We start from the raw sequence: 25,433 nt of genomic DNA, 5'->3' as shown, positions 1-25,433 counted from the left end.
CTGCAATCAAACGTATTTCCGCAGGAAATGCAATTTTTCTAGTTATTGAAAAGTTATTTTTTTGCATAAATACAAGTACATTAGAGTACATGTAAAGTAAGGAAATGATAAGATTCACATGATGTTAATGTAAAACATCCACAATACCTCTGTGCCAAAAAAGACCCAAATATTGGATCTTAAACTAGTAATTTTTGCTCTTTAAACCAAAATAATTCTTTTGATGTGAAATTCAAATTGTATTTTTTATAATTTATTAATCTTATTTTATTTTTGTTTTCATTGTAATACAGTTAAATTGGATGTAAATATTAAATTATTTTACACAAACTACATTTATCTGTATAAAATGTACATTTTATTGTGAAATATTTATTTTCTAAAATGCATTAAGTTCCTTTTTTTAAGAAAGAAAATTCTTATTTATATGTCCAAATATATTTTTGGACATTTATTCATTTGTTCTCCTTTTCTGACTTCAGTGCTCTGCCAAAAACCTGAAGAACATCTCTGAGTTGTTCTACTACGCCCAGAAGGCCGTTCTCCATCCAACAGGACCTCTGTACTGTCCGGAGGAGAAGGAAGTGAGTCCAGCAGTCTAAACTTAGAAGATGATTTACCTTCTCAAACAAGATCAAATGCTGAGAAAGCTTTGCATTTATTATCAGTTATGTTTGCTCTTCCTGCTGTGAAGATGCATTTTATTAAAATGCAAAATAATGTAAATAAAGATGTGTTTACTGTGGCTCTAAATATTTAAATAATGAAGAATCTGTCTAAATATGTTACATGTTGCTTTTTCAGTTCTTCTTATTTAGTTTGCACTCTAAATTAAAATTAGAACAAATGAGATTTTATTTATTACAATGCATATTCAACTTTTAAATCAGCAATCTCAATTTAACCTTTTTTTAGCAACACTTTTGTAGTTAAAGTTATTAAACACAAAAAGGGAAGAATTCCAACTGTCACTAAATCCTGATCATATATCAGTAGCTACAGCCAAACTTTTTTTATCATCACAGTTTAAAACCTACTATTTTAATTGAAAAATGTTATTTTATTATAAAAAATTATGAATTTATTGAATTTCTGACACATTTTTAAAGAGATGTGCCACACAAAATAAAGGTAAATTCCTAAAAATTCAAAGAATAGCATTTATGTTTATATTTTTATTTTTAGTTCTAATCTTTATGAGTTTTTTTTTTTTTTTATAAAACAAAAGATGCAGTTATAATTTCAGAGAATAAAATAAAGAAAATAATATCTCGTTTGGCAGCATGTCTCACATATTACAGCCTCGGTTAACGTGTGTATCTTTTCTTTTACAGCTGAAATTGTCCTGTATTAAGGCTTTAACTAGAATATTTAAAATTACCGACCTGGACAACGATGGGATCCTGAACGACAACGAGCTGAACTTCTTTCAGGTAGATTTTCTTTAAGAGAAAGGCGGTGGAAATGTTTCTGCTTTCCAGACTTTAGGTAAACCTGAAAAGAAAACCGTCCTCCAAGGCTGATCTGTGTGTTTTTGTGAATGTTTCTAGAGAACTTGTTTCAATACACCTCTGGCACCCCAAGCTTTGGAGGATGTGAAGAACGTGGTCAGGAGGAACATGGCGGATGGAGTCAAAGACAACGGACTGACGCTTAAAGGTCGGATTGATGGTCTGTTTTATCGTCTGTTCGTCTGCTTTGACTCGGAGGCTCAGAACGTGTCTCTGCAGGCTTCCTGTTCCTGCACACACTCTTCATCCAGCGAGGTCGACACGAGACCACGTGGACCGTACTGAGGCGGTTTGGATACGACGACGACCTGGAGCTCACGCAGGAATATCTGTTCCCCATGTGAGCAACAACACAATCATCATTTTCAATATATGAATCTATTTTAATGGTGTTCCCAGTCGTCTTCTGATTATGCAGTTTTTAGGCAAAATAAAAATCGTTTTCTTGGACAAATTTTATTTAGAGCGGCAGGAGTTCATTAGAAATTTGCGGAACTGTTGCCGCCCCACTTCCTGTCACCCATAACTCTCTGTTCACACGTTCTCCCACTAGCTTACAGCCTGTCACAACTCCAACCTAATATTACCGGTGCAATAAAAATGGAAATAAAAAATAAAAATTGGAGCTTTCCAGCTGTACAGTTTAGAGCCAGCTCAGATGAGGATGAAATGAAGTCGCACATGATCTAGTCGTCTACAAGTGGATGCATCAGAATAGAGTGGAGTAAAGAGTTTGTGGTCTTCCCAGCGTAGTTTCTACATTTTCAAACAGTTTTTTTACATCTACTTCTGATTCATAACAATTTGATTAAAGAAATACTCAGAAATGCTATTTTAAGCTTAATTATCTTTATTATATGTCCTCTATCTTGAGAAAAATGCCACAATAATATATTAAAACCACCACAAACACAGTGGGGCTTTAAATAATTCCGGACTCGTTTGTCAAACTAAAGTGTTCAAATCTAACCTTAAATGTTCTGAGGTTTGTCTGCTGCAGCATCGACTTGATTAGTACGACATTTGTTTTCATGTTTTTGAAAAAACTTCCATTTTAAGATTTAAACTCACCTATCTGAGGATTTCCTTTGTTATTAATCAATAGGTCTCCTTCTTTTGAAGAGTAAACTGGATTATCAGGATGATTCCTCTAATTACTCCCATGATAATCTGGTCAATCTGGTGGGAGTTTCCCATCTTTACTGATCTGCTCTGTCTTTTTAAATAACTGATTATTCTGTTTAATAAAAAAAAACAAAAACATTATTTTTCTTGCAGATTTACTATTTTAGATAATACTGTTTGTGTCTTTCTCTGTTCCAGGATTAAGATTCCTTCTGATTGCACCACAGAGCTCAACCACAACGCTTACCTCTTCCTTCAGAGCGTCTTCGACAAACACGACAAAGTAAGAGAAGAACTCTTACTTTTACTCTATAATTGATTCTTGACTGTTTGAAATGAAGTCCAATAAGTTTGGCCTTTGGGTGTCCTACAGGACAGAGACTGCGCGCTGTCGCCGGAGGAAGTGAAGGATTTGTTCAAAGTGTTTCCCTACATGCCCTGGGGGCCGGACGTCAACAACACCGTGTGCACAAATGAGAAGGGGTGGATCACATACCAGGGTTACCTGTCCCAGTGGACGTGAGTGTGTAGCATCCTGTTCCACACACATACTAAATCATCACTTCTAATATATTTTGTTGTTTTGTTTACAGTTTGACAACTTACCTGGATGTGCAGCGGAGTTTGGAATATTTAGGTTATCTTGGTTACTCTATTGTCTATGAGCAGGAGTCCCAGGCAGCAGCCATAACCGGTAAGATTCCATCCATCCACTTTTTTTTTGTCTTTGATTTGATGCTGAAAATGTGACCCTCCAGTGACCCGCAACAAGCGAATCGACCTGCAGAAGAAGCAAACGCAGCGCAGCGTCTTCCGCTGTAACGTCTTGGGGGCACCAGGGAGCGGGAAGAGCGGCTTCCTCCAAGCTTTCCTCGGCAGAAACCTACAGGTGTGTGAAACCAAAAACCCTTTTTTAAATCTAAATAACACCAAGTGTTAGTTTTCAGAGGCAAAAACTTGCAGGGCAATGTCATTTTTGGGCCAATCTTTCTAGGAGGCTTTTATGGCTGCTCCTTCAAAATAAAAGAATGTGTAAAAATGTAGAAATGTTGCTTGAATTATTTATAGTTTTCTTAACAGGTAAAGAAAGTCAAATAAAAATAAAAGTCAGCAAATTTATTTGGATGCTAAATATTTTGTTTGTTTTTCCATCCCAGCGGCAAAAGCAGATCAAAGAAAACCACAAGTCCTACTACGCCATCAGCACCACCTACGTTTACGGACAGGAGAAATACCTGCTGGTGAGGAGCGCTCTCTCTGACCAGACATCTGACCGGCTGCTTTTTGGATTACTGTTATGTAATCCCTGCGTATCGCAGCACCCGCGCTGGAATGCTAATCTCTCTTTCTGCGCTCTGATCTCTCTCTGCCCGTCGTGGTCATGAAAAGCTGCATGAAGTGATGCCAGATTTGGACTTCCTGTCGGAGGCGGACTTGGCCTGTGATGTGGTCTGCCTGGTGTACGACGTCAGCGACCCCCGTTCCTTTGAGTATTGTGCTAAAGTGTACAAGGTAGGTCAATTTTTCTTAATAAGTTACCTCAAAGCCTCATTTTTGCTCACCTCATTAACATTGTTTTTTTTTTTGCAGCAATACTTCATAGACAGCAAAACGCCGTGTGTGGTAATCGCTGCCAAGTCCGACCTGCACGAGGTACGGCAGCACTACAGTCTGTCACCGCACGACTTCTGCCGGAAGCACAAGCTCCACCCACCGCAGTCCTTCACTTGCAACACAACCACCGCCCCCAACAAGGATCTGTACACCAGACTCACCACCATGGCCATGTATCCGTGAGTGTCCCAGCTCTTCATTTCAGAGTGCTAGAATTAACTGACTAAACGTGATCATATTACCATGGATACTTAAACTATGTAGTAATGAAATAACAAAGGTTGTGTGTAGAGATTTTTGTACCCTAAAAACCAACTTTAAATCTCCATCAGAAACATTTTATGCCCAATCCTTAAGATGTATAAACTCAGTGGGGTGTTTAAACTCCTTAAACCTCCTTGATCAGATTAGAATTTGGGCTAAATTAATTAGCATTTCAGTTAATCTCATTGTTAACAGTTTGTAATCCTATTGCTTTAATTTGAAAATCCTACAGGTTTAGGCTGCAGTATTTCAGTGTAAACGATGAAGTTGGAAAAACTTCTAAATCTATTCAAATTCTGCAGGAAGTAGAAGAGACGGTATTTTCAAATTAAATTACATTAATTTTAATGAATATAGTAATAAGATATAATTAAAAATAAGTGGAATTCTTACATTGTATATGCTGAATGTATTGCTATTATTATTGTTTACATTAAATTATAAGTGGAAATTTAATCAAAAAAAATATTACATTGCATTTATGAGGCATCTTTCTCGACTCTCAACAGAAAAGAGTAAAATTACATTATTACATAATTATTATAGTAAATTCGGTAAATATAATTTAAAAATGTCACTTATTATATTAATCTAATTATTGAATTACTATATTTATTAATATATTGATAATATTAAATCACTATTTTTCACTGCAAAAATATTTTTTCTAATCAATATAATAATAAATCCTGATAATAATTAATAATAATATAATAAGGGACTTTTAAAAATTATATTCACTTATCCATGTTATGACTACATTTTTATTTGATATTTTAGTTTTATTTTAAGCTTTAAACTCTTTTTTTTTTGCTATTTACTCTTTTCTGTTGAGAGTCTAGAAATGCACCTTATGAAAACAATACATTATTTTTGGATTACATTTCCACTTGTAATTTAATTTTTAGAATAAAAATGATACTTTTTGATTTTTATAAGTAAATCATTTCTATTAAAATGCACCACACAGTCATATTAACTTAAGTGGAATTGGTTCTTATTTAAAAAAATAAATTAAATATTTAATAAAAGAGCCCAATCATTTGTGTATCTAAAAAGAAGACAGATTTTAATTCAATTATGTCACTACCAAAATAAAAGCGCTCCTTTGCTGTATAAACACTATAGCAAGTAATTTTATGTTTATTTTAAAACAAATTTTCTCTAAGTTTTATTTCTTTGACCATGTCTGTCTGTAAGATAACTGTTTATGGCTGCATCAGTGAAAGTTCTGGTCTGCTACACGTCATTGAGGCTCCTCCCCCTCCCTGCATGTTGTATAACTGTGAAAACACGCATTTTTGTGTCTTTCCGCAGCCATGCCCGCCTCCGCTGCATGTGTTCCTGCAACAGGTGCACTTATTGCCTGTGTCAGAACCTCCTGAAGTTGGAGCTGCTGCGCAGCGTTAAAGCTCAACTCCGCAGGGTCGTTTACAACAGGTTCATACACAGAATGTAGACTTCCTGTCCCTTCCCTCCTCTTCCTGTGTCTCTTACCATCCTTGGAGCGCACCTCCAGGATGGAGCACAGAGAGGCGTGTCTCCAATAATCCGACCTCTAACTCTGACAGTGATAGCCCCTCTGCTGTCCTTCAGTGCTCGGCCAAAAAGGAAAGTTTACTCTGCATATCCACTGCAGGAAGCATGAAGGTGATGCATGGTGACATGGTTTGATCTGGCAGCTTTGCTCACCTCAGTGATGGTTAAAGGAAGGCTGTCTCCTGCTCTACTGTAGCTCAGGAAGGTGGATGCCTGCAAACGAAAATAAGGTTTATTTACGAATAAGCCTTATTTAACTCTACCTTTAACAGTTTTATTAGTTAGAAATGCTTCACAATGGAAGATAACATTTTTGCATTTGTTTAGAAGTCAGTCTTGTCTTTCTGATAAAACCGGCCAATCACGTCTCGGTTTCTGCTCCCGTTCCAGCCAGCCGAGCCACTCTGTGTGCAGGCTGTTACAGCCGAGTGTGGCGGCGCTGTGCCAGCTGACTCCCAGACTGTTAGCCAGGGAGGTACCCGCGTGTTTGTGTGTGAACTCTGCACGCGCAACTAATGCAGCAACTAATGCAGAATCATAGTTAACATTATTTTAGTCCTACTCCGATCATCTTTAGATTTATTTTCAAAGCGTTCCTACTAGTGGTCTGTTAAATGATAATGCCGTTTGTAGCCAAAATCAAAAGCTTTTCTAGGATACAGTATCTGAAGAACAGCAGTAGTTCATCTCCGCCCCCACTTCCCATCATAGCTTTAGAACTCTCTGTTTAAACACTCCACCACTAGTTTACAGCCTCTGTGTTACAAGTTACTTTAAAAAATAAAGTCAGAGAAAAGTAAGTAATGACATTTATGCCATTTTTTTTCAGAGAATAACTGATAATATAATATTTAGTTTGGTATATCATGATATATATTGTTAAAATAATTTATATCATGATATACATTTTTTTCCATGTCGCCCAGCACTTTTTTGAATAAAAGAAATCCTCAGAAATTAAATTTTAAGCATTATTTTCTAGCATATGTCCTTGATCAGGAGAAAAAATGCTGCAAGAACAAGTTCAAAGGACAGTTTTCATCGGGGTGGGTCTTTAAAAATAGCTTAGCTGTGAAGATTTCATCTCAAACATGAACCAGGAGGATCAGGATGCTTTGAACTGCAGGTGTGACTTTCTGAGCTGCCCTTCTTCCACGTGTCAGAGATGATTACTGCAGTGAATATGCAAACGGTAAACTTTGATTTGCATGCAGCGTTTGCATACAAAAATGAGAGAAACACAGCCGATCCCTTTGTGTTTCATCCCACTGAAAACTTCACTGTCTTCTGCATGTTTGCATTTCTAAATTGATCTCCTGTCCATGATTGATGTTCTGTGACGTTTTCAGTCTCATTTTCTGTCTTCACGCTGGACTCTGAACTCACAGGAGAGGCTGTCTTTTAGCCGTTAGAGACGGCGACACTACTTCCTGTGTGTTGAGATGTGCTTCAGCCACTAATGATTAAAAAAATCAAGTTGCTCTGAATGATTTTGCTGCACTGAACCAATCATTTCATCCCATTTTCCTGTCTCCCATCTTTGTGTTTTCTTTTTTCCTTTCACTCTTCAGGTGTTCCCTCTCTTGTTTCTGGCTTCCCGTCTTCCTTTTCTTCTTGCATGTCTTCACTCTCTTTTATTAACACTTCATGATTTGTGGCTTAGCTCACCTAAAGCACGTCAGGGATTGGTCAAATACTGCCATCTAGTGGTGATGGGGGGAAGTTTCACATCTGTCATTCATGTGAAGCAGATTTTTGGTGGTTGATTGTTTGGCGCCTTGGCTTAAATATTTGGATAAATAAGAGTTAATTGCTTTGATAGATGAGCTGCATGTGAGCTTGCATTCGTCTGCATTAATAACAGCATGTACAGGGTCGGGCTGTGGGGGCGCTCCACAGCATGCGTTTTTACTGTCCGTTAGAATGGCATCTCAAACTCATTTTTCCAGGTTAACTCAATTAGAAAATGCAAAATAAGGTGAATTAATGTCCAAACTATTATAACCGACACTAAAAAATGTTAAACTATGTTAAAAAGTTGAATAAAAGTGTTGTAGGTCATACTTCCTTCCAATAAATAAAACATAAAACGTATATTTAAGGTTTTTTGCAAAATATTTTAAAAATAAAACATGTTTTTGCTTGATAAATTTTACATAAAAGCTTTTAATTTTTAGGTAATTTCCGAGAAAATTATATAAAAACACCAAATATGTTGAAATTTTGTATTTTTTTCCACTTAAACTTATATAATGTCATTTATTTTTAAACTTTTGTCATGATTTTTCTGTTCTTTAAGACGTTAAAATACTTTTTTATTAATAAATCTACGTGATTGTGGCCGTGTCTTTAAACAAACTAAACGTGAGCCCAATAACAGATTAATCAGAACTCGGTTGGAAGCCGATCTTCAGCTGCTGCTGTGTCCCTGTGTGAGCGTAGCTTGGGGTCCCGGTGCAACAGTGTGGGTGTTTGTGTGCATGGCTGGGTGGAGGGTGGATCCTTTGGGCTGTCAGAGAGGGAGGGGGGGATTCAGCGTGATGCAGCAGGTCGCAGCACCCCCCCACACGGAGGAGTCCATTTATATGGAGGCCTCAGCTGAGCGGGCCGTTCTGCAGAAAGGTAAAGCCGAGAGAGAAGTGTTGATGTTCATGTGGGTTTTGTCACATGATGGATAAGAGACGATGCTTCCGGCACTTTAAAACGACAGCGGGGTTTTGGCGTAAAAGGATTGACATCATCAGACAAATGAGTTTTGCTGTTTCTTGCTTGAGCTTTTCCCCTTTTTTGCAGCATTTTTTTTTTGCTCTTTTATTGCAAACCTTTTTTTTTCTTAAAGAAAAAGAATCACAGTTTTGCTTTTTTTCACTCAATTCATTTGATGCTTTTTGATTTAAGCTAAACCTGTCAGTCAAATACCACGGCGAAGCATGTGATTCTGTTTCCAACCCCTGGGTATCGACTTTCGTCATTAGCTGTCGAGATTGAGGAAGTTTTCAGTGAAATTTGCCCGAATTTGTCTTGTCATTGCCTCTGCGGCCTCCCACTAAAGCAGTTTCCCTGGTGTTCACCCTGCAGGCACATGGCCCAGGCGGACCTGAAGAACTCCACCTTCTGGCTGCGGGCGAGCCTGGGCGCCACAGTGTGTGCCGTTCTGGGCTTCGCCATGTACAGAGCCCTCCTGAAACAGCGGTGATCAGCAAGAGAGAGCCTCTTCCTCCCTGGTTTTTCTGTGGAATCCACTCCCAAATGACCGGAAAGACTCTTAAAGACTGGCTCTCCAAGCAGCCAAACCTGATGGTCGATTGTGACACCGATACGAGCAAGAAACAAATCCGACTGCGGGTGCTTATTTGTTTTTTTATCCAGAGTGTGGTTTGTTGAAACGGGCATTTTTGGAGCGCAGTTTATAAATCAGATGCTTTAGTTTAGCCCAGATCAAACATTAGACGTCACAAGATTTTATCAACTGATTCAGTTCTTTTTATTCCTCTGGTTGAATAGATATTTAGAGATTGAGGAGCTGAACAGAAGGGACTCAAAAAGGGACTTGAATCCGTTTAGTGATGTATATGCAGTATAGTATGTATGTATTAAACATTTTAGGTAGCATTTGAATCCAAAACATGAGATCAGAAGAAACACTGGAAAGGTCACGGTTGTCACGCACACGTTGAAACAGAGTTATTTATTAACCTCTATTTGCCTGTTTTGAATGCATGAAGCAGATTTTTCATGTATTTTTGTATTTAGTATTATCAAATCTGTCATCATTTATGCTGCTTGTGTTGTTTTTGGTTTCAAAAAGAGCTCAGATTTTTACTGCGGCACAACCAAACTGAAATCCTGCAGAGAAGACAAAGCCTGGCTTCAAATCATCAAAGCGTTCTGTTTCTCCCTCAACATTTACAATAAAGGTTTGTCATCTGGAACGGCTGGTTGTTTGTTCAAATTTAAAAACGATTATTTATTAAGCAGACTCAATAGTAAAACTATAAGTGGGAAGAAGTATTTGAACTAAAACCACTGAGGGGCAAAATAGAGAAGTGGTTCCGGTGAAGAGACTCCGGCTACTGCGAGGAGGAAGTGACGCCTCACATCCAGGTCGTAGATGGAGGTTTAAGGGACTGGCTGCCACGGTGGGGGGGCTGCTTCTGAGGCCAACATGTCTGTTAATGGGACCAGTTTACTGTTTGAAGGCTTTCTGCAGAAAAGAAAAGACACTCTGGTGAGTTTTAATCACGTTTGCTCTCTGCTCATAAAGAGCTTTTATTTAGTTCCCTTTGTCTTATCGGTAGAAACTGAGGTGGGTCACGTACTGGTTCAGGCTTCAGAACACGACCCTGTTCTTCTACAATGAGAAGAACTGTGATGCTGTGAGTAGAAATGAACTTTAATGCTATTTATTTAAAAAGAATGAGTTCCAGAGCCTCATATTTGAATGTTTTTTTTTATGTTCACTGTCATCCTCACAGTCAACCTTGAAAGGTTATTACTACATTTATACAGTAAGTGGTTCTTTTTTTCATTTATTTGAACCTTACTAAGAGGTTTTTAGTTCATGTACTTAATCAGTTTATTTCAAACAATAAAAAGTGACAGAAAATGACAAAAAATACAGAAATATGAGGCATATTGGAAAATAAAAGATAATGTGATCTTGACTTAATTATTCTTGATCATAAACAGACATATTTACTCTTATATAGTACACAGACTAAACATTGATTTAATTAAATATGACTGTTAAATATAACTTGATAAATTATTGTATATTAGCATAAAAAACTTCCAGATCTTTAAATTTTTGTTGAAATATTTCTAAATAATTTTGGTTTGTTATAATGATCCCATTTATGTTCAGAGGAAAAATCTGCCACATTTATCCACTTTTTACTTTGAATGCAGATTTTCAGCAAACTATGCATTTATCAATACATTAGTATGTATTCATATATTATAAATACAAACTTTTTTTGTAATTGTTGACTTTATTACATTCTCTTTCTGTTTTTGTAAATGTCTTATGCTGTGATTTTTTATCTTAATTTTCAATGTTTGTCTGTTTTTTGTGTACAGTTGTGTACTGCAAAGATGTTTCTTTTTTTCAATTCCTCCATAGTCTGAGCCCACACAAGCTCCATAAGAGGAACAACTTCTTCAGTGTCTAACCAGCTTCTCTCGATTCAGGTTCAATCAGTGCGAGAGATTCCAAAAGCTACTAAGAAGCACTTTATGTTTGAAATCATCTTGACAAACGGGAAGTGCAAAATGTTGGTGAGTCTGACATTGAACGAGGTAACAATAGTGTTTCGATGTGGTCACAGACCTTTGTGTGTGTGTGTGTGTGTGTATGTAGGCAGCCCAGACAGCAGCTCTCAGAAAGCAGTGGGTTGAGCACCTTTGGGAAGCCATGCGCCTCTCTACGAATCCAGGCACTCAGTAAGATGAGAAACATTTTTTGGTTTCACAAGTTTCTTTTGTGGTTTTTTGATAAATATGGATTCTGCCTGTGTGGGTTTTGTACCTGATAATTAAATCGTTTCATGGAGTGGGGTCATTTATAGATAAAGATGACCAGACCAACCTTCTGCTTGCAGTCATAGCATGATGCCGCTGCTTCCTGCTGCTTCTGTTACTCCCAGTCATCAAATCTACCCTGAAGCCAGGATCCACGAGAAGCACAGCTTAGGTAAACTAAATAAAATCGACCTATTTGAGGTCCTATATATAGGAGTCCTGGACATGACAATGAAAAAAAGTTCACTCCAAGTTTGCGGCCACAAATTAGTATTTTCTGTGCACAAATTTGTATTGAACCCAGTAGAACACCTTTGAGATGAATTAGATCAGACTGAGATCCAGGCCTTCTCCACCAACATCAGTGTGACTTGACTAATGTGCTTTTGGAAGAATAGAGCAAAAATTTCTCCTCAATGAGGTGGACAGCCTTCCCCGAAGATTAGAAGCTGTAATAGCTGCAAAAGATGGGCTGACATCATATTGAATTCTATAGGTTAGGAATGGGATGACACTTCAGCTCATATGTGAGTCGAGAAGCGATTACTTGTTTATCTGTGTCCACAAAATACATAATTGTCTGCAAAAAAAATTCTAATTAGTGGCCACAAATTTTAAATTTGAGAACAATATTTATTAATTTAATCTTTTTTATATTATGTTACATCATTTTCCTCTCTAGAATGGTTGTAGCTTCAGGCTGTTGCACCTGCTGCTGAGTGTCATCTCCTCCTTCTGCAGATCACGAGTCTCATTCCATTGGGTTCAACGGTGAAGATCACCAATCATATGAATATGACGTCTTACCTTGTAGAGGTTTGGTGGAAACGTATATTTCGTTTCTTAAGAGATTTAGCAGATCTCTAAAGTCATTTCATCTCATTCTTGCAGCCGTTCAGAAGATCAGCACTCCAACAAAGATGGATGATCTGTACGATTCTCCCAGATCTTGCATTAAACATGCTGAGTATGAGGGTGAGTTAAAGTTTAGATTTTTATCTTTTTCCTACATATATATAAAATGGCAGAAACTAATTGTTTGATGTAATCTGTTTCCTTCAGAACCCACATATGACATTCCAAGCTCTCATTTGAGGACGACTTTTTGCACATTAGGTAACTCCTATAGCAGTTTGCTGGAATATGTGACATTTGCTTAATGAAGTCTTTGCAGTTTCAGAGGAGTCGTCAGAGGAGGAAACTCACTGAAGAAAACAAGATGGAAACCCACCATGTCGGCGTCATGTATATTTCCTTCTACAGACTAATCCATCACATCTACATGTTTTGTGTTTGAGGAGAAAAAAGTGGAAATCCTGTATGTTTACACAACAACAAAGCCCAATTTTTAGTTTATTTGAGTTCAAACTATACAGGATGTCTCACAGTCATGTGTAATTACAGAGGAAGTGCTCAACACACACATATATTGCATCCGTTATATTATATTCTGACATCCCACCTGGGTCACAACAACAAAATATACACCAACATGATATTGCTCTATTTTATACTTTGGACTGAATTGAAAGAAAATGATTTGAGCTTAATGCCAGAAATATTAATCTTATGGAGTGAAATAAAATGAAAACCCTGTTGTACAAAGAGAAAAGAATGTTATTTACAATATGAGTATATCCTTTAATGTTGTTCTACACTTTAATGTTCTCGCATTCAGAAGCATAATTTGCTGAATGTAGTGAAAAGTTCCACAGTTTACTACCTGACGAGTTAAATGTAAACAGGAATGAATTCATGAAGAAAAAAACACCATCACAACATATCTACAACATAGCAGGATTAGAATAGACATGAATACAACTTTATTAACAGGTTACTAATATATATATATGTTGAAAAACAGATATGATAGTGCACATTTAGTCTGAGATGCTTGAAAAGTAGGTGAAAACTAAAGTAACATGCAATTTGGATTTTAGATAGAGTATATCTAATTCTTTGTTACTGTCAGACTTATTTGGTTTTGAGCACAAACTATACAACTAGAAACTAGACATTTAGCTCTAAAATATCCAGTTTTGTTTTTTACCCCTGAAGATATGATCCACTTAAGTTCTATTTTTCTATCCCTCAATCATAATCAATATATTTCTCAGTGTAGTGATGCTACTTTTTTTATTACAGTACAGCTTTTTCTCTTTAATCTTAGTAGAAACCGCAGCACCAGCATAAATAATGTGATTTGTATGTTACATTTATGACAGCAGTAGCTGAATCTATGGTTCGACGTCACATAATACTTTTGATGGACTTGCCCACCGATGACTTTTCTTAGTTACGCTGGAGTCAGACTCAGGCCTGGTTCTGCTCGCTGAGGAACTCCTCCAGAACGGTGATGATGTTGCAGGCTTCGGGCAGATCGCTGTGCTCCGCTCTGGCGTTCTGCAGCAACACGTCGCCGTTTCCGCAGGTCTGGAGGAACTGGCAGCACCGAAACAAGGCGTAGTGACTCATCTCCGCCTGCCTCACAAAGCGCTTCAGGCTGTTCATGTCCTGAATGGCCTGCAGAGAGGCAGGGATTGGTTGGACAGAGAGGAAGTAGAAGTCGGAGATGAAGGAAGAGATTGTGGGGATATAAAACACGAATAAAACAATAAAAAAAGTCTGGTTCTATATGTTTTTAACTTCACCTTGAGACGATAAAGAAGAACTAAAAATGCTTTACTTTATATTTTTCAATTACTTGGTTATTGCTCTCACCTTAAGTTTGAAGTTCTCTAGTATCTGTCGAAGCAGAAAAGGGTTGCAACGCTCTGCTGCGTTTAGAAAAGCCTGAATCCATTCATCGCAGAAGCGATTAGTAGCTGAGGAAATAGATTATCATCGTTAGATGCTAACCATAAACACCTAGCATGTAAGTGTGCCTGGAAATGTGTTTAATTTTTAATTGCCTGTGTTGGTGAACGTTGGGGGGCTGGTGGAGCAGTCGATCACAAGGTCAGACTGCGTGTCCTCTGACATGGCTTTGCACAGAGAGGCAGTTGTGGTCTCCTGCTGGGACAGGCCCTGCAAACTGGCTGCTTTAATGAACCTAGGACATCAAAAAACCAAATTGAGCTGCTGCATGAAATCCTTAAAGATAAATACATATCTTGATGTTTTACTACTGTTGCAACTTTTATTTTAAGTAATTTACCTAGACACATCAGCTTTTGTCTTCTCATCCGAATTGATGACTTCTACATGTGTGTGACTCAAAGCCTGAAGGAAAACAAAAGGTCAGCATTGAGAAACACCAACTTTTAGAGAACATATACAATTTTAAATGGACTGAATTGAAGCATTTAATCAAATATAGTAAATTTTAGATGTCATGATTGGACTTTAGTGTTCATAAAATTGTGTGGATCTAACAGATAAGTTTTGATGGTTATTTCCAATCACTATTACAGCTCTAATGAAAGTGGTTTAAAAAGACTCACAGCATGCAGCAGAAAGGTGATGTTGTTCTGGACCAGCTGAACGACTCGATAAATGTGCATCACCGACTCCTCATACCACCGGCTCAGATAGGGACGCACCTCTGTCTCCAGATTCTGCAGCTGCAACACACACATGAAGGGTTTGGTCATTTAAAAAATACATTGAAATGAATAAAGTTTTGATGTGAGTGTTAATTGCACCACTATACCTCTGGGGTCTGAAGGCTGCTATGCAGTCCCTGCACATATTTGTCAAGCTCCAATCGAAATGTGTTTCCAGTTAAAGAACACTGCTCATTTTTTGAATAAACTTTTAAAAATGTAAGAATTGATGATGGGTAAAAATACAAAAGGATATAAGTTCAGTCCTTTCTCCGAGCCCCCCAAGAAGCAGATGACGTATCCGTTTCCATCAGCATCTGGCTGTTCCGGGGACTTTTCCTGCTCTAGGAGACAGCAGTAGCAGCCGACTGCCTGCTCTGGAATACTGAGAAGAAAACAACCAACACGATGTGTTAAATTATTTCAATTGTCATATTTGAGAGTAAAAAAAAGGTCGTATTTTAAACTACTACAAATAGATACATACGATCACTTGGTATGTCCAAATTTGTATTAAAAAATGTTTTTTAATAGGAATCCGTTTGTAAAGTTAAAATTAAATACCTAAGCTCAACTGTAGCAATGTTGCCCATGCCTCCAAGAAGAGCTCCTTTGCTCAGCCTTCTTGAAATATAGGTCCACAACTCTGGTTCTGCCTCTGATGGCAGGCTGCTGTCAACCAGAGTCAGGCTGTGGAAGAAACTTCTTGTTAGTATGGAGAGAAGCGCAGATCATTATGATTCTGGAGGCCACTCAGTTCAACGAAGAAGAAATGGAAGAAGCAGATGAATTAGAAACAACACAACACAAACAACTGTGTCTGAAGCTTTTCCACGAAATTGATCATTCCACAAAACACGGTCAGATGTAACTCAGCAGCACACCAGTGACCAATCAGAACAAAATCATGAGCAATGGCATGATTGATTCTATGATGATTGGATTTCCAAAAGCAGCCCATAGATGCACTGATGCAGAACAGAGAAAGCCAAAGAGAAACAACCACTGGAAGCAGGTGGAGGGGAAGCATGTGGCTCCTTTGTTACCTAAAGTCTTCCTGAGTTGTTGTGGAGTCTGCACGTCTCTGGTTCCATGCCACATTTTCCTCAGAAGCTTCAGATCTAAGACAATTGACATTTGGCCCATCGCGTGGTTAGATAAGCCAGATTCATTAGAGATTTTCTGCACAAATGTCATCCAGTAAAAAAAAAAAAAAAAAACTATGGGAGTAATGGAGTACACGGTGATTCCTCGTTCCTGTTTGCACTGAAAAAAAAATGTTAACCTAAAACACGTTTTATTATTGATAGCAATTTTTTTGATTTTCCTCACACATTTGGTGTCCTCTTGACTAAATACGCATTTACTGATAATGAGGCCCTTCCAGAGCGGATGAAGAAATGTAATTTTTTTATCATTACCTCGAGCCTTGATAAAGATAGATGGTGTAGTAGCAGTACAGTTGAGTCTTCTGGCTGTAGCCGGTGATTTCTTCAGAATCAAACTCATCTCTGTCCTCCACGTCGATTGAATCTTGGAACGACGACGTCTGGGAGGTAAACATTGTCTTTCTGTCGCCCAAGGGCAAGCTTCAGACGATTAAAATGGTAGTTTCGATGACCTGTTTAATAGTTTCGCTTGGTACTGTTTACAAGTCACAAACGCCAAAATATTCAGCTGTTGATGATAAAAGCTGCAGTGATGGTCTGATAAGTCTCATTCGTTTACCTGCCCACTGGGCATGCCCAATGTACACCTTAAAAATATTTCCGACGCACACCGTTGTCGTTTTTACAAAGGTTCCTAGGCATTTTTTTTTTTCAGAACTCGAACGCTTTAGCTCTAAAAATATGAATATTTATCTTTTAAGAATACTTAAAATCTTATTGACTTTGATAGTTACGATTTTTTTTCTCACAAATAGAAAATTAGACCGCAATTCAGGCCTTTTCGCCACAAGGTGGCGAGGGTATGAGGCTGAGAACCAGGATTCTTCAGTGAAGTCTCGCGAGAGCCCCCGCCATCTTCACGTAAGCTGGTTTGTTTTCGTTTATTGGGAAAACCGACTACTCTGAAATCATGGGAAGAAAGAAGAAGAAGCAAATGAAGCCTTGGTGTTGGTATCCTTACGTATATGATAACTTTTTATAATAAATGTCGTTCTTATTAATCGTGGATAACTGTATTACACGAGTAATAACATAGTTCTTGCTAACTAGGCTCGCGCTCACTCGCAGCATCTAGCATCACAGTTCCTGTCTGCCCACTGTGTCCCATAAACAAAGTGTATTCTTTCGGGGAGGTTCTTTTTGGAATATTTGGGGCAAATACTATTTTTTTTCTTATCAAGGGTGTGTTCTCTTGTAAAACCTGTCACAATTATCAAGTTCTAGAGTTTCCTGAACCGTCATTGTAGGTACTGTAACAGAGATTTTGATGATGAAAAAATCCTCATTCAGCATCAGAAGGCGAAACATTTTAAATGTCACATCTGTCACAAGAAGCTGTACACCGGCCCGGGTCTGGCTATTCACTGTATGCAGGTGAGGTCACTGGTCAGTTGTTGGTTCAATATGCAAAAATACTGAATTTAAAGGGAAAAAAATGTTGTTTGATGTCTAGGTGCATAAAGAAACAATCGATGGAGTTCCCAATGCAATACCTGGAAGAACAGATATTGAACTGGAAATTTATGGGATGGAAGGTATTCCGGAGAAAGACATGGAGGAGAGGCGAAGAGTTTTGGAGCAAAAAAACCAAGGTTGTTCATTATTATTATTTTAATCAAAGAGCAATCAATCTAATGCTTTGCATGTTTATTTATACCATTATTCTCTTCATTTTCAGAAACCCAGAAAAGAAAGCTGAATCCGGATGATTCAGATGAAGATGATGATGATGATGAGCCGGGGTCCTCTTTCCAGCAGCCCGTTGCTCGTCCGCCTCAGGCTGGCTTTGTCCCTCCTATGACTCAGCCTGGTTTGCTCCCCGTCCGTGGAGCTCCAGTGATCCCACCAGCTGGATACTCAGGTGTCTAAAAGAGTTTAGCATTGGTGAAAACAACATCCGTAACTAGTGCAATTTTTTTTTAGTGTCCTGCTCCTTTATTTTAATTTGTCTTCAGTTTCAACTCCAAATACTTTTAAAAATAATCTTACAGAACATAAAGTTCTTTTTTCTTTCTTGTTTTCAGCTTTACATTTATTTCTAACAAGAAAGCAGATTATGTCGAGCATTTAGAGTAAAATATGGGTTTCTGCATTACTGAGGTACTTTTTACACTTGAAGGACCATTCCAGCAGTAGGAGCCACAAAGTCTTATTTTATTGTCAAAGTTATTTAGCAAACAGAGTCAGGAGCCGAGTACAATTTCTCGCGAAAAATCTTTCCAAATGTTCAAGTTTGACTTTGTCAAACTATGAAGCCGAACCGCTCGAATGATTGCTGTATGTTATAGCTACCGTAGTCAGGAGTCTTGTGGAGGGATATTTGCTACAACTGCTTGCAAATGAGTTAAATAAAGCTTAATTTAGTTCACCTTCTTTTTTTACTTTACTTACTTTCTATTACTCTACAGTTACTTTTTAAAAACAAAACCTTTTATTTTTCTTTGTCCAAAGAACCACAGTGGAGAGGTAAAAGCCTCTGAAGTCTGCGTTATCTAAAAATCAACAATAATACAAAGTGATGGTGATGCTTGGTACCTCCAGCTATTAGGATTATTGATAATCCCTCAATCAACTTGCATATTAGTTTGCGTGCTAATCCCAATCACATTTTAATTATATCATAGGCAAACAATGTGGGGATAAGGCTTAATTTAAACAGTTTTGTTAATTTGTTCTATTAATTTATCTAAGTTTTTAATTTAAAAGGTTTTTTATAGAGACTTCTTGAAAGAAAACGTGTAATTTACTACGACATGTAACTCAGTTGTAATAAAGTGACTTTTTCATGTGATGTTTAAAGTCACATCATGTCATTTTCTCGTGTCAGGAATTCCCCCAATGATCCCGGGTGTTCCCCCAATGATGCCGGGGCTGCATCACGGAGTGCCTGGAATGCCTCCTGGGTGAATCTTTTAGTGAATTATTGGTTTGAGTTTATTCTTTTGTATCCAAACTTTGTATTAACCCAGATTTTCTCCATTCACACAAAAAGTATGATGCCAGTAGGTGGGATGATGCCTCCAATGATGCCAGGCATGCCAGCAGGTAAAACCTCAACCAGAACACATCTACCTTCATATTGTGAATTGAAATTCCAATCAGAGAAGGTTGATGAAATAACAAAATTGCCCAAAAACACCTTTACGACTTTTACCTGCATGGTTGGTTTTGTTTTTCTGCTTCCAGTCATTCATCCTCCGGTTAGTCATCGTCCTGGGATCACACACATGCCTCAAGTCCCTGCTGTGAATGTCCTGTCCAGACCTGCAGTTCCTGCTGTCATCACTTCATCGGCTCAGCCGGACATAGCAAAACCTCTCTTCCCCAGTGCCGGACAGGTACAAAGCTCCAACCACTAAATTGAATATCACCTAAACTCGCAAAGTTAATAGAAAACAAATGTCTTTGGAACGTTTCTTTCCGCAGACAGAAGCAAATGAGGGAACAGAAGAAGAACTTTTAACTTCAAAGAAAAAGAAAGCTGAATTTAACAGACAAAACCAGCAATTCTACTCCAAAATATGGATTTATTGTTACATTTTAACAGATCCTAAACAAAATCTAGTGAACAAAGACAGTTTCAATCAACTACAAACATTTTACACAAGATGAAGATTCACTTTTTCCTAAAAAGTTAAGGAAAACTGAAGCCAAAAAAATTGGAGTGCAATTTAGTCAGTCTGTTAAAATCCTGTTTGACCTTAATAAGGTTGTAATAATGCATATATTAAGTAGAACCCTCGTTCTTGTGTCCTCAGAGTCAACAGACAGTATCAGGATCCCCCCACACTCCCCCGTCCACCACATCGGACCCTCCAAAGCCCACATTCCCCGCCTACACTAAGTCCTCTGCAGGTGTGGCCAGCCCCAATGCTGACACCAGCACAGTCTCTAAGCCTCCTTCCACGGTGACCAGTAAGGCCGCCACCCTCACCACAACCAGTGCAACCAGTAAGTTGATCCACCCAGATGAGGATCTGTCACTGGTAAGTAGTTTATCTGTATTTGTCTCTTTAACAGTAAGTCTCACGATCTGTGTTGTTTACAGTTAATGTTTAAGTGGTTCAGTTTCTTTTTTGGGATGCATTATAAACTCACCCCCCACCATTGTTGCATTCTGTGTTGTAGGAAGAGTTGCGGGCTCAGCTACCCAGATATCAGTGCAACGTTCGCCAGAACACCCCCGCTGCCCCGTCAGTGGCTCCTGTGAACGCTGTCCTGCCTCCTCAGCAACTCTCCCTGGGGAATCCCATACCTGGTATTCCCTCCATCCTCTGTAAATATGTGTGAATTCATCCAATCGCAGACATTTTCCTCAGCGTCAGTTGTGTTTTGTGTGTTTATACCCACATTATTTATGTATTTCAAACACTGCTGTGAACTGACTGCTAACAAACTTAGTTTCATCAAAGCTATCAGACTTTAATTTAATCAAACTCAACCTGTATTAGGCGAATAACTCTGTATTTGTATAAATGCTCATACGTTCAAAGCCTATATTTTATTTGTTCTGTTTTACAGAACAAATATAGTTTTATTTTGGAAATCACTGGATTCTCCGCACCACGTCTGACTCATTTTTGTCAAGTCGCTCTGTCATATAACAAAAATTTGCTACTTTCATAAAGCAGCTGCGCCGAACACTAAATTGAAAACTCTTTCCTAGCAAAGTCACCAAAAAATAAACATATTTGGAATTTTTCTTTTTCGCAGAAAATATGCAGTGAAGAGTCTTTGGCTTCAGAGAAAAAAGTCAGCTGAATTTACACAGAAAAAAACAGGAATCTTTAGTGCAAATATGGACTAAAGTTTATGTTACCAGGCAGCCCAGTCTCAGTAAAATGCGTACATATTTCAGAATATGTATTTGGGAAATACCGTGTATAATATACGCCAAAACCGGTTTTTGCGTGCATATAATGCGCGCGGTCCTAAACGTGTTAAAATGTGTTTTCCACGATTGACACGTCCCCTGGTGGAGGCGTGAGCATCACAGACAGCCCCACAAACGAACAATTTGCTTTTCTAACCCTAACCAGGTTCCCCCCTCTGTTTGCCTAACCTTAATCAGGAACGACGTCATTTAGAAAAGAGCCGGAGGATTTCTGACCACGTGAACAAAACGAAACCTAAAAAGTCGTGTATATTGTACGACGGCGCAACCTATTCTCTACCATTGCGTATCATATGCACGGAAAAACCGTGTTTGGCGTATATTATACATGGTATTTCAGAGTGCAAAGTCGTGGAATATGTACCAGTGTGTTGTACCAGGATGCTACTATAAGGTTTCTCAAACGGTGGATTTACATTTATGATTATATTTAGAAAATACCATTCTAAATTTTTTGTATTTATCCGTCACTACTTAAATGTCAGATGAGGCCTCCACTTTAACTCTTTAACACCGGAGCTCCAGTGTTCATGTTCTTTGATTTACTGTAACATTTTAACTGTGATCAACATGATCAACACACTATTTTTCCTCCTTCAGGTCAGTTTTCCGGCCCACCCCGGGGACTGCCGGGTTACTTGCCAGGTCAGATGCTTCCATTCGTGCAGGCCCATGCTGTGATTCCTGGGTTCCAGGGAGCACCGTCTCGGCCACCCATGGGCGTGAGACCCCCCGTGATGTCCCCTGGTGGTCGCTACTGAAGTCTGCCTTCCTCTCTTCTTCCAATAGGTTTGGACACAACCATTTTCTATATGTCCTCAGCTGCTAGCAGTATTGCTACTGTACTACTGCAGTGTACTGATGACTCTACTGCTGAGAAATGAAGAAGAGAAGCTGAAAAAATAAATAAATAAAAGCAGAACAAGACCTACGAAGGCTTCACAGAACTCATGGGAAATATTTACACTGTATCTAACCACACTTCTGAACTGTTCCGCCATGACTCTGACCCAGTCCATCTCTGTGGCTTTTTCCTCTTCTCATGTTTCATTCAGGTGTATTGAAGTGTTGTAGATATGGTTCGTAGTGTTGTGAAGGCGCTGGAGTAACACGGGCAGTACCCCCCTCTCTCCCCCCAATATATCAAGGCAAGTTTGATGTGAATACATATCTGTTTTGAGCGAGGCCTTCACAGCACATAGTGCTGTTGGACTCATGTCCCCAACTTAAGTTTGGTGAGGGCTTCCAGTAAACGTCACTGCTTTTGTTCTGATTAATCTGAAATGCTCCCTTAACCATGAATAGGTCGGTATTAAATGAAACGTGTATTGCTGTGAAACTGTATTCTAATAAACTGGGGAAAAAAGAAGACTCTTTTTTGGGAGGTGCATGTACTTTTTATCCTTCAGGTGAACATTTATCATATTTAGCTAAACAAAGTCCTATGTTTTAGTTAATTAATACTGCCAGCACATGATCTTTTCTCACTAAAACTAAACTCGTGCTCTGTACTGTGCACTGGCTGACTAGTGCATTGTACAGCTGCATAACACTAGCTCCAGTCATGGCTTGATTCCTAAAACTCAGATTTCTCTTCTCCCTGTAGCAATGCCATGGGAGACTGGCTGATTCCCTTCTCTCAGTGTAGTCCTGTTTCAGCCTGAGGCAAGTCTCACTGTTTTCTGTCTTCTTATTTATTAGCAGGGGCCCTCACAGCATACCTGCTGTTGGATGTATCGTCCCCAAACTTGCAGCAAGTTTGGTGAAGGCCCTTGTTTGTTACCTTCCATTTAGGCATCCTGTCATTCTGATACAGTGGGGGCAAAAAAAGTGCTAAAATCTGAAAAATTATATAGTCTGATCTTTAAAGAATTTATTTGTAAATTATGGTGGAAAACGAGTATTTAGTCAATAACAAAACGTTCCTCTCAATACTTTCTTTTTTAACCTTTATTTGGCAATTACAGCAGTCAAATGTCTTCACAAGGAAACTGTTGCTGGTATTTTGGTCCATTCCTCCATGCAGATCTCCTCTAGAGCAGTGATGGTTTGGGCAACATGGACTTTCAACTCCCTCCAAAGATTTTCTAGGTGGTTGAGATCTGGAGATTGGCTAGGAAATTCCAGGACCTTGAAATGCTTCTTACGAAGCCACTCCTTCGTTACCTGGGCAGTGTATTTAGGAGGATTGTCATGCTGAAAGACCCAGCCATGTTTCATCTTCAGTGCCCTAACCTCAAGGAGGTTTTCACTTAAAATGTAACCATACATGGCCCCAGTCATTGTTACCTTTACACGCTCAGACGTCCTGGTCTCTTTGCTGAAAAACATCCCCGAAGCATGATGTTTCCACCACCATGCTTTACAGTACGTATCGAGTTATTTAGAAGCAACTCAACATTCTTTCTCCTCCAAACAGTAAAGTTCTTAGCAAAAACTTCTATTTTGGTTTTATCTGACCATAGGACATTCTCCAAATCCTCTTTTGGATCATCCAAATGCTCTCTAGCAAATGCTCTCATGTACTGACCTTAGCAGGAGGACACGTCCGGCTCTGCAGGGTTTGAGTCCCTGCATAGCGGTGTAGTGCATTACTGATGGTAGCCTTTGTTACTTTGGTATCAACTCTCTGCAGGTCATTCACTATTTCTCCCCGTGTGGTTCTGGGATTTTTATGATCATTTTGGGGTGAGATTTTGAGGGGAGCCCCAGATTAAGTGGTCTTGTGTGTCTTCCATTTTCTAATAATTGCTCCCACAATTGATTTCTTCACATGAAGCTTCTTACCTATTGCAGATCCAGTCTTCCCAGCCTAGTGCTGGTCAACAATTTTGTTTTTTGGTGTCCTTAGACAGCTCTTTGGTCTTAACCATAGTGGAGTTTGGAGTGTGAGTGTTTGAGTTTGTGGACAGGTGTCTTTGATATAGATAACAAGTTCAAATAGGTGTCAATAAAACAGGTAATGAGTGGAGGACAGAGGATCCTCTTACAGAAGAAGTTACAGGTCTGTGAGATACTTTTTTGTACGTGACAAATAACGTTTTCCACCATAATTTGCAAATAGTCTTTAAAAAAGAGACAATGTAATTTTCTGTATTTCTTTCCTCATTTTGTCTATCGTTGAGGTTTTATAATGAAAATTATAGGCCTCTTTCATCATTCACAGTGGGAGAACTTACCCAATTGGTGGCTGACTAAATACTTTTTTTGCACCACTGTATGTTGGCCTGTGACATTTTGAATACAAGCATTTTTTTTCACTATTCTTTTTTAATGTTTTACTTCAATTAAAATGACCTTTTAAAAGCCTTAAAATATCAGTTAAAGAACTTTGTGGAGTGAAGGATTCTCACACCTCAACATTTGGTTATCAAATCAGCCGCATTTTCCTGATTTGCTTATCGTTGAACACAGTGGTGGGGTAAAGCATCTCTACTGTCAAGCCTGAGATTTGATCACCTAAAACGGCTGCTCAACCTCACATTAAAGCATTCTGAGTTCAATAGTGTGATGGAATGATCAAATGAATTTACATTGATTGGAAAAAGACCATACTGTTTTTGTCATCAGCTGCTCTAACTGTTAATTATTGCCACCTTTCATGAAGGAGATTCTCTGCCGGTTGAAGCTGTAAGTACCGCCTTGCTGTCAATTGTTGGGTTTTTTTGGGGTTATGAGATCCAAAAATCTATGACTTGGTAATGTTTACATGTTTCAATAATAATAATGTTAACCTTTTATGTAATATTACCATATAGTCTCATTTTGTAAGTATTGATTCATATTCTTTAATGGTTTGTTTACTTGCTAAGGAATAATTTCACTCATGTTTTGATTTAACTAAAAAAAGATACGGCTTTACTGGATTGACATAATTTCTAATATAGAGAGTAGGGTCTTATATGTTTTTTGTCTATTAAAAATTATATTTTTTTGTTAGACAAATGTAGTTTTAGTCTTTTATTTACCTATATTTTGACAGCAACTTTCAGTCTTCCTTAGGGAGTTTTGCAAAGTTTGTCAAGACAAACAACCTCTTCAACCTACATCTGTCTGTTAAAAGAAAAATCAATTTATTTATTTAATTCATGAAAGTCAGAGATGAATGGATGTAGTAAAATATGTTGAATTCTTTTAGGATGGAATCTTTCTTGTATGTGCTGAAATCTGATTTTTTTTTAATAAATCAATCCAACAAACTTACATGTGTATTTATGATGTTTGCACACTCATGCACACACACATCAGTAAA

At 38.3% G+C, this 25,433-nt stretch overlaps 4 protein-coding genes across 11 annotated transcripts in view; 3 read left to right on the top strand and 1 right to left on the bottom strand.

The window, feature by feature from the left end:
• Positions 1 to 9,985, top strand: part of rhot1a (ras homolog family member T1a) — a 14,381-nt gene extending 4,396 nt beyond the window's left edge. The window contains exons 7-19 of one of the 3 annotated variants that reach the window (XM_024272299.2): positions 483 to 584; positions 1,335 to 1,433; positions 1,551 to 1,659; positions 1,731 to 1,851; positions 2,835 to 2,919; positions 3,010 to 3,155; positions 3,230 to 3,330; positions 3,395 to 3,525; positions 3,794 to 3,877; positions 4,026 to 4,148; positions 4,227 to 4,429; positions 5,832 to 5,954; positions 9,132 to 9,985. In XM_024272299.2, coding sequence (XP_024128067.1) covers positions 483 to 584; positions 1,335 to 1,433; positions 1,551 to 1,659; positions 1,731 to 1,851; positions 2,835 to 2,919; positions 3,010 to 3,155; positions 3,230 to 3,330; positions 3,395 to 3,525; positions 3,794 to 3,877; positions 4,026 to 4,148; positions 4,227 to 4,429; positions 5,832 to 5,954; positions 9,132 to 9,249 — 1,545 coding nt within the window. In that variant the 3' untranslated portion in view covers positions 9,250 to 9,985. Of the gene's footprint in view, positions 1 to 482; positions 585 to 1,334; positions 1,434 to 1,550; positions 1,660 to 1,730; positions 1,852 to 2,834; positions 2,920 to 3,009; positions 3,156 to 3,229; positions 3,331 to 3,394; positions 3,526 to 3,793; positions 3,878 to 4,025; positions 4,149 to 4,226; positions 4,430 to 5,831; positions 5,955 to 6,443; positions 8,196 to 9,131 lie in introns of those variants that run through there. The other 2 variants (XM_024272301.2, XM_036213293.1) reach the window with 2 other exon arrangements.
• Positions 9,986 to 10,054: 69 nt separating this feature from the next.
• LOC112146198 lies at positions 10,055 to 12,883 on the top strand. 3 transcript variants are annotated; one of them, XM_036213295.1, is made up of 9 exons: positions 10,055 to 10,281; positions 10,352 to 10,429; positions 10,529 to 10,561; positions 11,244 to 11,330; positions 11,413 to 11,495; positions 11,654 to 11,745; positions 12,315 to 12,548; positions 12,636 to 12,689; positions 12,748 to 12,883. In XM_036213295.1, exons 1-9 carry the CDS (start codon positions 10,219 to 10,221, stop codon positions 12,780 to 12,782), a joined length of 759 nt encoding a protein of 252 aa, XP_036069188.1. In that variant the 5' UTR covers positions 10,055 to 10,218; the 3' UTR covers positions 12,783 to 12,883. The 3 variants fall into 3 exon arrangements, with proteins under 3 accessions (XP_036069188.1, XP_036069189.1, XP_036069187.1); XM_036213296.1 differs by having other exon boundaries at positions 12,315 to 12,389; positions 12,465 to 12,548; positions 12,636 to 12,773; XM_036213294.1 differs by having other exon boundaries at positions 12,636 to 12,773.
• A 9-nt stretch (positions 12,884 to 12,892) lies between these two features.
• On the bottom strand, positions 12,893 to 16,899 carry lg8h17orf75 (linkage group 8 C17orf75 homolog). Its single transcript, XM_024271531.2, has 10 exons — positions 16,540 to 16,899; positions 16,165 to 16,239; positions 15,683 to 15,808; positions 15,375 to 15,503; positions 15,226 to 15,286; positions 15,017 to 15,136; positions 14,731 to 14,795; positions 14,486 to 14,625; positions 14,295 to 14,398; positions 12,893 to 14,096 (listed from the first exon to the last, which is right to left on the bottom strand). The coding sequence occupies exons 1-10, from the start codon at positions 16,680 to 16,682 to the stop codon at positions 13,887 to 13,889; spliced, it is 1,173 nt and encodes a 390-aa protein (XP_024127299.1). The 5' UTR covers positions 16,683 to 16,899; the 3' UTR covers positions 12,893 to 13,886.
• Positions 16,900 to 17,112: 213 nt separating this feature from the next.
• On the top strand, positions 17,113 to 25,384 carry LOC112145992 (BUB3-interacting and GLEBS motif-containing protein ZNF207). Of its 4 annotated transcripts, XR_004948344.1 has the most exons (12): positions 17,113 to 17,238; positions 17,535 to 17,661; positions 17,741 to 17,879; positions 17,966 to 18,148; positions 19,115 to 19,190; positions 19,280 to 19,332; positions 19,474 to 19,625; positions 20,046 to 20,273; positions 20,416 to 20,563; positions 21,782 to 21,970; positions 22,237 to 22,329; positions 22,788 to 25,384. XR_004948344.1 is itself a non-coding variant. In XM_024271529.2 (11 exons), the coding sequence occupies exons 1-10, from the start codon at positions 17,198 to 17,200 to the stop codon at positions 21,940 to 21,942; spliced, it is 1,308 nt and encodes a 435-aa protein (XP_024127297.1). In that variant the 5' UTR covers positions 17,113 to 17,197; the 3' UTR covers positions 21,943 to 21,970; positions 22,237 to 22,550. The 4 variants fall into 4 exon arrangements, 3 of the variants coding, with proteins under 3 accessions (XP_024127297.1, XP_024127298.1, XP_024127296.1); XM_024271529.2 differs by lacking the exon at positions 22,788 to 25,384 and having other exon boundaries at positions 22,237 to 22,550; XM_024271530.2 differs by lacking the exon at positions 22,788 to 25,384 and having other exon boundaries at positions 20,416 to 20,545; positions 21,782 to 22,550.
• Positions 25,385 to 25,433: the final 49 nt, after the last annotated feature.

The sequence above is a fragment of the Oryzias melastigma genome, linkage group LG8 (genome assembly GCF_002922805.2).
Source record: "Oryzias melastigma strain HK-1 linkage group LG8, ASM292280v2, whole genome shotgun sequence".
In the NCBI taxonomy this organism is placed as follows: Eukaryota; Metazoa; Chordata; class Actinopteri; order Beloniformes; family Adrianichthyidae; genus Oryzias; species Oryzias melastigma.
This window is presented reverse-complemented; position numbering and strand designations above follow the sequence as displayed.

Excerpts from the sequence above, each read along its gene's own strand:
- lg8h17orf75 (XM_024271531.2), bottom strand. The coding sequence starts at position 16,682 with ATGTTTACCTCCCAGACGTCGTCGTTCCAAGATTCAATCGACGTGGAG. Across the intron at positions 14,399-14,485 it reads CCCAACGTTCACCAACACAG|CTACTAATCGCTTCTGCGAT; the intron begins GCAATTAAAAAT and ends CTATTTCCTCAG. Across the intron at positions 14,097-14,294 it reads TAGAGAACTTCAAACTTAAG|GCCATTCAGGACATGAACAG; the intron begins GTGAGAGCAATA and ends GCCTCTCTGCAG.
- LOC112146198 (XM_036213294.1), top strand. The coding sequence starts at position 10,219 with ATGTCTGTTAATGGGACCAGTTTACTGTTTGAAGGCTTTCTGCAGAAA. Across the intron at positions 11,331-11,412 it reads ACGGGAAGTGCAAAATGTTG|GCAGCCCAGACAGCAGCTCT; the intron begins GTGAGTCTGACA and ends GTGTGTATGTAG. Across the intron at positions 12,549-12,635 it reads TAAACATGCTGAGTATGAGG|AACCCACATATGACATTCCA; the intron begins GTGAGTTAAAGT and ends TGTTTCCTTCAG.
- LOC112145992 (XM_024271529.2), top strand. The coding sequence starts at position 17,198 with ATGGGAAGAAAGAAGAAGAAGCAAATGAAGCCTTGGTGTTG. Across the intron at positions 18,149-19,114 it reads CCCACCAGCTGGATACTCAG|GAATTCCCCCAATGATCCCG; the intron begins GTGTCTAAAAGA and ends TTCTCGTGTCAG. Across the intron at positions 19,333-19,473 it reads GATGCCAGGCATGCCAGCAG|TCATTCATCCTCCGGTTAGT; the intron begins GTAAAACCTCAA and ends TTCTGCTTCCAG.